The sequence below is a fragment of the Mus pahari genome, chromosome 9, assembly GCF_900095145.1.
Source record: "Mus pahari chromosome 9, PAHARI_EIJ_v1.1, whole genome shotgun sequence".
Classification (NCBI taxonomy): domain Eukaryota; kingdom Metazoa; phylum Chordata; class Mammalia; order Rodentia; family Muridae; genus Mus; species Mus pahari.
The window spans coordinates 38,980,702-38,993,634 of NC_034598.1; the positions used below are offsets into that span (position 1 = coordinate 38,980,702).

General features: G+C 38.9%; 1 protein-coding gene across 4 annotated transcripts in view; it reads left to right on the forward strand.

Moving 5' to 3' along the window:
* Pcdh15 (protocadherin related 15) overlaps positions 1 to 12,933 on the forward strand; it is a 1,443,732-nt gene that overhangs the window by 1,034,619 nt on the left and 396,180 nt on the right. For all 4 annotated transcript variants that reach the window (XM_029542087.1, XM_021204350.1, XM_021204353.1 and 1 more), the window contains one exon: positions 7,596 to 7,715. In XM_029542087.1, coding sequence (XP_029397947.1) covers positions 7,596 to 7,715 — 120 coding nt within the window. The remainder of the gene's footprint in view (positions 1 to 7,595; positions 7,716 to 12,933) is intronic.

Here is a 12,933-nt window from a genome sequence, read left to right on the forward strand (position 1 = left end):
CTTCCTTCCTTCCTTCCTTCCTTCCTTCCTTCCTTCCTTCCTTCCTTCCTCTTTTTCTCTCTTTATCTCTCTTTTCTTTTTATTTCACTTTTTAGAGTTTAAGAATTGGTTGTAGGTCTTTGAAAGTAAGTAGACCATTATATACAACGAGCTCAAGAAACTGAACTCCAGAAATACAAATAACCCCATTAAAAAATGAGGTACAGAGCTAAACAAAGAATTCTCAACTGAGGAATACTGAAGGGCTGAGAAGCACTTGAAAAAAATGTTCAACATCCTCAATCATCAGGGAAATGTAAATCAAAACAGCCCTGAGATTCCACCTCACACCAGTCAGAATGGCTAAGATCAAAAGTTCAGGTGATAGCAGATGCTGGCGAGGATGTGGGGAAAGAGGAACTCTCCTCCATTGCTGGTGGGATTGCAAGCTTGTACAACCACTCTGGAAATCAGTCTGGCGGTTCCTCAGAAAACTGGACATAGTACTACCGGAANATCCAGCAATACCTCTTCTAGGTATATACCCAGAAGATGTTCCAACTGGTAAAAAGGACACATGCTCTACTATGTTCATAGCTGCCCTATTTCTAATAGCCAGAAGCTGGAAAGAACCCAGATGTCCCTCAACAGAGGAGTGGATACAGAAAATGTGGTACATCTACAAAATGGAGTACTATTCAACTGTTAAAAACAATGAATTTATGAAATTCTTAGGCAAATGGATGTATCTGGAGGATATCATCCTGAGTGAAGTAACCCAATCACAAAAGAAGTCACTTGATATGCACTCATTGATAAGTGGATATTAGCCCAGAAACCTAGAATACCCAAGAAACAATTTCCAAAACACAAGAAAATCAAGGAAGACCAAAGCATGGATACTTCATTCCTCCCTAAAATAGAGAATAAAATACCCATGGAAGGAGTTGCAGAGACAAAGTTTGGAGCTAAGACGAAAGAATGGACCATCCAGAGACTGCCCCACCCGGGGATCCATCCCAAAATCAGCCACCAAATGCAGACACTATTGCATATGCCAGCAAGATTTTGCTGAAAGGACCCTGATATAGCTGTCTCCTGTGAGGCAATGCCAGTGACTGGCAAACGCAGAAGTGGATGCTCACAGTCAGCTATCGGATGGAACACAGGGCCCCCAATGGAGGAGCTAGAGAAAGTACCCAAGTAACTGAAGGGGTCTGCAACCCTATAGGTGGAACAACAATATGAACTAACCAGTACCCCCAGAGCTCATGTCTCTAGCTGTATATGTAGCAGAAGATGGCCTAATCGGCCATCATTGGGAAGAGAGGCCCCTTGATCTTGCAAACTTTATATGCCCCATACAGGGGAACGCCAAGCCCAAGAAGTGGGAGTGGGTAGGTAGGGGAGCAGGGTGGGGGGAGGGGATAGGTGACTTTTGGGATAGCATTTGAAATGTAAATGAAGAAAATATCTAATAAAATTTTTTTTTTAAAAAAAAGTAAGTAGAATTCTGCTGTTAATATATGTAGACCTATATGTTTGGTACTGGGATTTTTGTTGTTGTTAGTTGGGTTATTTTTTCTTTCATTTTTGTTGTTTGTTTTGTTTTTCCCTACATTTTTTATACTGTTCCATTTCCCCTTTTTATGTGTCTGTTTAAGTTGCTGGTCTTTCCTTGGTCTAACTTGGTAACTTGAATGAAATAAACAATCCATGCACTTATATTAGATTTTCCACCTTAATAAAGTAGACTCTTCAAGTATTCTCTTATAATAGTCTGAATTTCTTTGGTGTATATCATAATGTTTCCCTGCTCATTTCTGCTAATTAGGGTCCCCTCTTTCCTCTTTCNTTTTTTTTTTTTTTGTTTGTTTTTTTTTTGTTTGTTTCTTTTGTTTTTTGGTTGGTTGGTTGAATGGAGGGTCTGCTGTCAATCTTGCTCATCTTCTCTAAGAACCAATTCTTAGTCTTGTTGGTTTTCTTTGTTTCAATTTCATTAATTTGTGCCTGGAATTTTATTGTTTCTTGCCATCTGCTGGGCTTTGGTTTGATTAGTTTTTGTTTTCTCAAATTCCTCTGCTGCACCATTGAGTCATTTATTTGTGCTCTGTCTAAATTTTTAATGTAGAAATTTACAGCTATAAATTTTCCTCTTAAAACCACTTTTAATATATTACAGGGGTATTATTGTATTTTTCAGTTGTATTTTGTTTCAGAAATGTTTTTATTTATTTCTTGATTTCTTCTCTGATCCATTTATTATTTAGTAACATGATGTTTTACCTCTACATATACTTAAGGGGCTTTTGCATGGTATTGATTATTTTTTTAAGTTTTATTGTAGAATGTTTGGGCAGTATATATGTAAATATTTCTGGTTTTCTCTATTTTCTATGTGTATTTTCTGTCTCAGGATTTGGTCTATTTTAGAGAAGCGTCCATGTGCTGCTGAGTTGATTGTGATTCTTCGGTGTTAGCTAGAGTGTTCTGTAGATATATGTTAGGTCCGTTTGATATAAGATGCCATTTAATTCTGAGGTTTCTCTGTATGTTTTGTCCACATAATATATCTATTGGAGAAAGCAGCCCATTGAAACAACCAAGTGTTGTTGAATCTGTTAATCTGTGTCTTTAATTCCATTACTATGCTTCTTAGGAGATCGGATATGCTTCTGAACATTTGTGTTATTTCTGCAATTTGACCAGGGTTCAAGAACTTCTTTTGGGACTGGTGTGCTTCTGATGTGCTAATTTGGATTTTCTTAGATTAACTCAGTGCATGAGATGAGGAATCTAAAGTAAGCCATATGAAGCTAGTGCATGAGCTGTTTAGCTGCTCCAGGCAAAGATGGCTTCCACTCCAGGGGTCCAGAGCTATGTCTGTGGGTGCAGAGACAAAAGAGGCAAAGAGGGGGGTGGGAGAGGAAACGAGTGTCTCTCACCAGTCAACTACAGCTCAGTGACCACTGATCTGGGACCTGTTGTGTGTGGAGATGGTCACAGACAGGGGCAACACGGAAGAGGAGAGAGGACAATGAGAAAGGGAAAAATAGGCTGAGCAGGCAGAGCAGACTCAGGAACAAGGATGATTTAGGGGGTCCTTGTCTGAACCCGGACTTCTGAGTTTGCAGATCATGGTGGGATGGAGGAGCAGGGGTGAAAGAAGGAAGACGAGACTTACCAGGCAAATGATGCCCAAATGAAGAGGGTCTGGAATTAGGCTCTTGTATTCACAGATGGTGGTGGGCTGGGGGAGGCGCAGGAGAGGGAAGGTACTAGTACTCAGGAAAGGTGATCAGGCATACAGAGGGTTTTGCAGCCTCATACTTTGCTGCCTTATACTCACTCTCATGCTACATGCAATTGTCTTTACAGTTCACTGACCGTGAATTTTTTTTCACACTTTATGATTTGTTGATGGTTTTGTTGTCTAAAATGTCCATAAAGTGTTGTGATCACATGGCTCCCAGCATTCCCCATCAAAATAAGATAGAATGGGGCTCATAGAGAAAATATAGATGTAACATCTGCTTCATCCAGGCATGGCTTGTGTTGCTACCATGTTAGTGAATCAAAGCGCCACATTAAATTTCTTTGTAGAGAAGCACATAAGAAAGATTTTTATATTGGCTAGCTGAATGAAAATGTGTGAGCAGAGGCTTACAGCCTGCTCCTATATTCCTTGGGGGCTTCAACGTTGTTGTTCATTAATTCAGCATTCATGGAAATTTTATGCAACCTAAGAACCACATATAGAAATAACAACTGTATGAAAATATAAATCAAACAGCAAACACAATTATTCTCTGGGGGAAATCAAAGGAGATAAGTGAAGGCAAATACTCTCTTTGAGACTCTTGTTAAAAATCAGTTTAGGTTGGCAAAAGGAGATGTGTGTCATGTGATGGCACATATCATATAATAAATAGAATAAGTAATATTGTATTTATTCTTAGTGCTTCTTACTGTTCATTAAATAAGGTGATGACTTAATATATTAGTCAGAGTTCTCCCAAGCACAGAACTTATGGAATGTATCTAGATATTGAGGGAATTTATTGTGATGACTTATAGTCTGTAGTCCAACTAAGCCAACAATGGTCAGCTGTAAATGGGAAGTCCAAGAGTCTGGTAGTTGCTCAGTCCCACGAGGCCAGTTCTGTCAGCTGGTCTTCTGTGGGAGTAGGTTCCAACAGATGTGCTGGCAAATAAATAGAAGCAGGCCAAGAAGAGTGAATCTTCTTTCTTCCGATGTCCCTATGTAGGCTCCAGCAGAAGGTATGGTCCACATTAAAGGTATGTACCACCACTCCTGGATTTGAGACTTGCTTTGTCCCAGGCTGACCTTGAACTCAGAGATCTGCTTGTCTCAGTCTCCTGGGATTAAAGTCCTTGCCTTTGCCTAAGCTTTTTATAGCCACGATGCCTCAAGATCTCCATGTCAAGATCCAGGTCAGAAGCCTGTGTCTTCTAGCCTCAAGATCTTGATCACATGTATGCCCTCTATTTCTCTATTGTATTTCATTTCTGATATAGTCGAGTTGACCACCAGGATTAGCCATTACACTTAACATTTCAGAAAAAATAACTTTACAAGTCAAAACAAAGTCTCTCATCACCTCAACCAGAGAGAAACAATGGTATTTTAATTAAATAAATAACATATGTATTAACTAAATTATACCTATTGATGCACTCCTGCCTGAGTTTTACATACATGAAACTACTACATATCATTTCAACCATCCTAAACTTGCCTGTCTTTTGAGGCATTTATTATTTATTTATGCCAGAAACCTTTTCACTGTTGAATCTTTATAAACTGTTTTACTTTCTGGGCAGTGATTTCCTATAGCTTTTGATTTTCAGTTAATCTGTATAGTTTATGACCCTTTGACTAACTGTGTAAATGATTCATGGGAAAAGATACGAATGACATAAATAAGCAGTACCCTTAGGCATCTGTCCAGGCTGGTCTTATTGTATATAGGACCCTTCAAAAACCAAATTGAAATGTGACATATTGAACCATAAAGTGATACACAACATTCTTATTTGTGTAGAAGAGTTGCCCCCAAACTACTATCACCACACAGGAAAGTATAGACTATATAAGAGCAGGGAATCTTGAGCCTTACAAACCATCAAGTCAGGAGTTTTCAAAGTAGCAGCATTTGTGCCTCAGGAAGGAACACTCACAAGAGGATATGGCACATGTGCACAGGCATGGATAAAGACATGCAAGCATATTTCTAGTGCAAACACATAAGAGGGATATGTGTTTATACACACACACACACACACACACACACACACACACTACATACCTAGGCATGAAGGTCCAAAATTCTAGTATATTTCTGGTGGGAATAAACAGGAAATGAAATTAATTACTTAAGTCTACTAATCGTACATTTGTCTTTTTCTTCTTTTCATGTGTAACCATATGGTGTGCATATGAACATATATGCATCTCTCTATCTGTGTGTGTGTGTGTGCGCGCGCATGTGCAAGTAAATGTACCTGTGAAGGTCTGATACTGGAGTCTGCAACCTTCTTGGATTGTTCTCTACCATATTCTTTAAAGCAGACTCTTTTACTTATCTATCTATCTATCTATCTATCTATCTATCTATCTATCTATCTATCTATTTTTTTTTGTTTTGTTTTTGTTTTTCGAGACAGGGTTTTTCTGTATAGCCCTGGCTGTCCTGGAACTCACTTTGTAGACCAGGCTAGCCTCAAACTCAGAAATCCGCCTGCCTCTGCCTCCCAAGTGCCGGGATTAAAGGTGTGCACCACCACGCCCGGCTCAAGGCAGACTCTCTAAATCAAACCCAGAGACCACCTAGACTGTCTCTCTAGTCAGCTTGTTATTGAGATCCTCTCTTCTGCTTTCCAGGACTGGAATTACAGCCCACTGCCAAACTGCAGGGCATTTGCCTGAACTCTGGGTACCCAGAACCCAGTGCCCTTGCTTGAGTGGCAAGCCCTTTAATGATTGAACCACCTCACTTGCTTTAAAGTCTATGATTTTTTTTTCCATTTTGCATCTTCCTACCTTATTCATTTAGTGCAAATATAGCTCTTCTATCAGTATCAAACACATCCTACTCTAATATTAGTTGGACAGGTCTATCACAGCAGAACATAAGGAACTGCACTATTGTATGTGTATACACACATCCATGTGCATGTTAGTGTGCTGTAGTAGTAGTACAAATGATCAGGAGCCATCTGCACTAAGATGTTTGCTATAAACACACAGATGAGCAACCACTCACCTGTACATACGGTGAGCTGATCACATGGCTGTGCCCAAGCCTGCTCCTCCTCCACACTGTAAACATTCTGGAAGCTGGAGATCAATTGAATTCTTACTGTAATTATAAAAAGAAACTGTAACATGAAAGAGAAAATACGGCAAAATTTCCCGCTCTGCTACAGCTTGCAATGTAGTTTTTGAGGACTTAAATTCCCTTCTCACACGATCTTGTGCATCAGTAAATTAATCACATCTCCATTTCTCTGTTGAAGCAACAAAGCCATTTCATCCTTCTGCCTTTCTCCTCAGAAATATAAACTAATAAAACTTCTTGTAGAATGGTATTTCTGCTTGGGGTTTCTAAAACAAAAAGTGAGTATGACTCAATATAATCTGTTGTAAATTGAAATCACAAAAAAATCATAAATAATAAATAAATAATGTTAGTCTCTTGGGATAACTTTACAATTTCAAGAATAAATGAATGTCTTTTTCTTTCCAGTAGTTTAAGGCCAGTCTTTTGGGACTTTGTCACTGAGTGTGTTGTTTTTAAAATAGCCAGAGAAATATAAAGGAAATGTTTATGCTGGAGGAGTAGATTTGAGCGTCCTGCCTATTCTTAACTTATCGTTTGCATGCATTTACAACCTGGATTCTGTGACTCTGAAATTATTTCATATTTTAAAATAAAATCCCAACCTCAATTTAAATTCTAGCCTGTGAATAATTTTAAACATTAAAGTTTTTTTTTTTTTTTTTTTTTTTTTTAAAAAAAGGTTATTTATTTCTTCACTTGGTGTTGAATCAAGACAGGGTTTCTCTGTATAGCCCTGCATTGCTTAAATTCATCAGTCATTATTATTCCAAAAGAACTATTTTGGCGTTTTTTTTTTTTTTTTTTTTTTTTTTGTAACCTAAGAAAACAGATGCATTTTTCTCCACAGGTGCTAAGAGGCTAATGGATGCAAAATGGTCCAAATGTGCTTTTCAATGAACTTTCTGTTTTCTTTACAAATCAAGGTCTTGGAGTTGTAAACTTCTGACATGGAAACAGATGCATTTTCTCTGTGCGTGCTGAGATGCTAATGGATGTAAAATGGTCCAAATATGCTTTTTCAAGGAACTTCCTGTTTCTCTATCCAATCGCGGTCTTGAAATTGTAAACTTCAGACATTTAAGGACTCCGGTGTGAGGACTGGACAGATTTCCCTATTTATTTTCAGGGCTATGAGTCTGATTTGAGTGGCCTACCTCTCTTCCTCGATTTAATGAAGAGATGGTTCTTAAACTGGAAAACTTGTATGGATGATAAAAAAGCAGACAGTTTCTCTTTCATGTTTTTTTCCAGCTCACTCCGGTTGGCACCACGATATTCACGGGGTTTTCAGGAGATAATGGAGCTACAGACATAGACGATGGCCCTAATGGACAGATAGAATACGTCATTCAGTACAACCCGGAAGATCCGGTAAGTCCTCAAGGTGGTGATTACTGTGAGCCATGCAACAGATAGTTGTCTTACCTGATAAAGTTATTAAATAACCCCCAAAGTTGCACCATTTTTAATACTTATGATTCTTTTATAAAAGCTTATTTTGGAGGTAGATATAATGTTCCATTTGTTGTTGCTGTTTTATTGTTTTGCTGCCGTTTTGACTAGATTTCCATTTTACTGAACTCCAGAACCTTCTAAATAAGTCATTCTCGACCATCCTAATGCTGTGACCCTTTCATATACTTCCTTATGTTATGGTGACTCTAACTAGAAGATTATTTCATTTGGCACTTCATAACTGTAATTTTGCTACTGTTAAGAATCACAGTGTAGATAGATATCTGATATGGGAAAATATCTAATATGGGATCCCAGAGGGGTTGAGACCCACAGGCTGAGAAGCACTGTTCTGAATGGATCGCTGCTGACAACACAGAAGAACCCAGACAACATGAGGCATAAGGACTATCTTATTGCTGCCATCACACTAGGCAAATACAGGATGCGTGTTTCCGGTATACAGCAGCCATAATGCCCTGCCCATGCCAATATGTACTCTATACCATACAAGACAGAGCTTCTGGCAATGGCCTCTACCGTTTGTGGATAGGGTCAGTTTGTTTGTGTTTGTTTGTTTGTTTGTTTGTTTGTTTTAGACCAGAGGATATTTCTGTTGGTTTTCTAATTGTTTTACCCATAACATGACTTGTTTCTAGTGAGCCATAATATAAAGTCAAAAAACTTCAATAGAACACAGCCCACAGAATCAATTAAGCAGGGTTGTGATGGCCTGCCTGGGTCTGTATCCGTTCCTCTGAGTATATGTTATGACCTTAGCTTGGTATTTTTCTGGGACTCCTAACAGTGGGAGTGGATGTGTCTCTGACTCTCTTGCCTGCTCTTAGGACCCCTTTCCTGCTATTGGGGTGCCTTGTCCAGCCTCCATGTGAGAGCCTTTCCTGCTATTGGGGTGCCTTGTCCAGCCTCCATGTGAGAGCTTTTGCCTTGTCTCGTTGTATCTTGTTTTCTTATTTTTGGTTGCTATCTCTTGGAGGCCTACTCTTTTATGAAGGGAAATGAAGGGGGAGTGGATTCAGGGGAAGAGGGAGGTGGTAGTGGTAGTGGTCTAGCTAGGAAGAGTGGAGGAAGGGGAAACTGGGGTCCGGATGTATTTTATAAGATAAGAAGCTATTTCCACTTTTAAAACTTTAAATAAACAGATAATAAGTAAATCTCCAACCAGAGTCCTAGCCTGTCTTCTTCACAACCTCCCAAGGCAGTTTCTAGAAGATAATGGTTTCCCCTAAACAGGGTAAAACCTACTTCTCTTGTGAGCTTTCTGATGTCACACATCTCATTCATAATCGGATCCAGTATATACCCTGCAGTGCAGTTAGTGTCGCACTCCCATGGCTCAGCCCTGCGCTCCATGTGTAGCTTTATGCAAACAAGAAGAAGCGGGAATAAGACCTAGGGCTTGTGGGTTGTGGAATCACATTCACAACTCACAATCCAGCTGACATAGATTATGCAAAGGAAACGACACACACAACATGCACATATTTTTATGTCTCTAAAAGTCCTGAAATTAAAATATCAAGTATAATTTCCCCTTGCCTTTCCTCTCTCCCACCACTCCTATTTCCCCACCCTGTTTTCTCTCAAATGCATGCCACCCTTTTTAATTGTTGCTACACATGCATTCAAATACAACAAACATATACATGTATACCTATATTTCTAAATATGATTAACAACCTGCTCAACCCATATAATATTATTTGGGTGTATATGACTCTAGAACTGAACAATTGGTGTTGGAAAACTGATCGGGGGTGTCTTCCCTCAGTTCAGGTAGTTCAGGAGAGAAAACCAGGTCCTGTGGTGAGGAGTCTGCCTGTCATTTTGGAATGCAAAGCCTTATTTCAGAACAGTGGTTTCTCATTGTGTGCCAATCAGATGGCTCTTGATGACTGTCATTAAAACTTAGAAAATATGAGTTAAAAAAATTCTTAAGAGCATAACAAGGTTGACAGAAGGCTTTGGGAATGTGGAGTTTGTCCTGTTTTCCCCCTGAAAAGAAACCACTGAGTGAGCAGAAGTATAAGCAGGTGCAAGGGATGGTGCCAAGTGAGCGCGTCTCACAATGATCAGTCACAGTGAAGTGTTGCACAAGAAATGATGTAAGGACCAAGAATCTGACCAGTCAAGGGTGAGAGCAACACTTTCCCTTCAGCAGCAGGAAGACCAGTGACCACATGCACATTGTATTTCCAAACCATTTGCTGATTCTCTCTGTGGAGTTCCCTAAATAACTGTTGGTGTTTAACTGTCAGCCTTTCCCTAGTTTTCCGGGCCATGCTATAAAAATCCAACTCAGCCAGCACAGAATAGCCAACTGATGCATTTTAGAGAAGTATTGATTATGTTGAAAAAAAAAGAAAAAGAAAAATTCAAGGTTTAGTTGAGACTTGAGACAGCCCTGAATTATTCCGGAGCTGCCCTTCAGGGTTCTATGAAGCTGAGTGAGTTCCTTCCTCACAGTGAAATCTCTGCTTTGACAGCTTTCCCTTCCCAGGGATAAGCTATTCCGCTACCAGGATCAATTATGTGCCTCTTAGAACCCACAGATGGATAAGGCATTCATCTACTCATTCTCGACATTACAAGGGAACCTGAGCTTCACCATTCGCACCACTATTACTGTAGATAACTACAGAAGGTACCTGGCTGCTCTTGTTCACTGGAGAAAAAAAAAATTAAGAGAAAACTCTGTACTTGATATACTGTGTTAACCAGTGTGAGTGTGTGTGCGCGTCTGTGTGTGTGCATGTGTGTATTTGTGTATATGCATATATGTGTGTCTGTGTGTGTGCGTGCATGTGTATGTGTGTGTGCATGTGTGTCTGTGTGTCTCTGTGTGTATGTTTCTATGTCTGTGTGGCTGTGTGTGGCTCTGTGTGTGGCTTTGTGTCTGTGTGACTGTGTGCGTGTGTATGTACATACGTTTGTGTGTGTGTGTATGCATGTGTATATGTCTCTGTGCTTGCAAGTGTGTTTGTGTGAGTGTGTGTGTGTGTGTGTGTGTGTGTGTGTGTGTAGGCATGAGTATGTCTTGCTGTACATGTAGAAATTGGGAGACAATCTTGGGTGTGGTTCTCTCTCCCCTCTCCCACCATATCTGATGTAAATGTCTTATTCACACCATTGTGTACATCAGAAAGCTAGCCTTGAAGCCCCAAGAAATTCTGTCTCTGTCTCCTATCTTATTGTAAGCACCTGGGGTTTACAAGCTTGTGCTGCTGCATCTGGTTTCACATGGGTTCTGGGGATTTGAACTTAGGTCCTCACACTTTTAGGGCAAGCATTTTATTCACTGAACAATCTCCCATGATCCCCAGAGTTTATTGTAGGCAACTAACCTTTAGTCATCGTTGACATTTGGCATTGACATTAGTTCCAGTTGTATTCTGATGTTGAGATCTACAGCAGAGGTACCTGGTGATTGCTGATTTTCTGTTGCCGTGAATCCTCTAGTGATTAATAAATTTCATCATAATATTCTGTTTATTTCTAAATGTCCAGACAATTATAATTTCAAATTAATCTCATACTAAACAGCACAGGAAAAAATTACAGATTGTCCTATCTTCATTGACGTGATGCCTCAAATCAGATGTTTAATCCTTTAGTTAGATATTTATGAAACGGAACCTAATTACACACACACACACACTTGTAGATTTGCCCACATAACTACTTAAGCAATTTGGAGAAAATGTGGAAATATTATGAAATTTCACATAAATATAGGTTTTCCTCTGCCTTCTTGAGAAATGTGTGAGTTTCAATATGACAGTAATCTTCTGGTGTTGGACTATAACCACTGGAACCCCTGAGGTTCTAAGTGTGTACTTACTACATGCCTGGATTCCATCATTTCTTGACTCATATAAGCTTCTCCATCCTGTGGATCAGCACTGTGTAATGGAGTAACACAAGCCATTGAATCATGCAATCATTTAATCAATTTAATTGGCACTTCTGATAAGAGAAGTGGGCACATATTTAGTTGTGTTTGCAGCCTGTGTTATGTCATTTTTCTCAATATATACTTTCAGGTTTTTTTCTTTTTTCCATTTAATTACTGGGGGGTGTTATCCCATTTAATTTACATGTTTAATGACATAGAATTTGCATATCAGGTGTTCTTTTCTTTAGAGTTAACTTCTTTTAGGACTATTGTTTATAATGGATATATATCATCCCTAAATTAAATCAGTCATTGTCTGATTAGCACACCAGTTTCTCTGATGTTCCTCTGGCTCTTCCTCCTCTGAGGTTCTGGTTATAGGAAAGTTTGGCATTTTAATGTTTTTCCATGGCTTCATGGGCTCTGATCATCCACTCACAGTGTACTTTCATCTCTTGTCTACAAACCGCATATCATCTATTGATCTGCGTTCAAGACTATACATTTTCAGGCAATTCCACTTTGTTGTTAAACCTTTTCTATGATCCATTTTTATACTTATAAACAATCCAAGTATTGTACTCTTTGGGTATAAATATTCTGTATTTCATACATCTTAACTTCTTTTCAGACTATACAAAGAAAGATTTTCTACTTTTTTATTTATTGTATGCATTTTATGCATTTAGCACTGGGATTTCCATAACAGGGAGTTTAGATAATTGAATACATAATTTGTATGGTTAATATAATACTGCTTATTTGATTCTTCCTATTAAACAGGCTCACATCTTCCCAGTCATGTCAGGTTGCTATGGAGTCCACCCTGAGCACCATGAGTGTGATGCTATACAGACACTTTTGATATGCCTCATGTTATTTTAACTCCACCTGCAAGTTTTCTTTTGAGCACAGCTCCTAATCCCATTCAGCGTGCACTTTTCTTAATTGATTTGCTGGTAGAGAGCTATATGTAAGCACGGCTTAGCATCAACTTGAACTTTCTCCTCTCCCTAGCTTCTGTTCAGTATTTTCTTCCTCACCTTCATTAGATTTTGAGGTCTTGAAATTTGAACCTTCATATTACAGTTTGCAGAGATTCCAGGATCTCTATCAGACTTGATGTGTCTCCATGAAATTCTGGTATCAGCCTTCCATAAGATAATTGCAATATATATATATATATATATATATATATATATATATATATATATATAT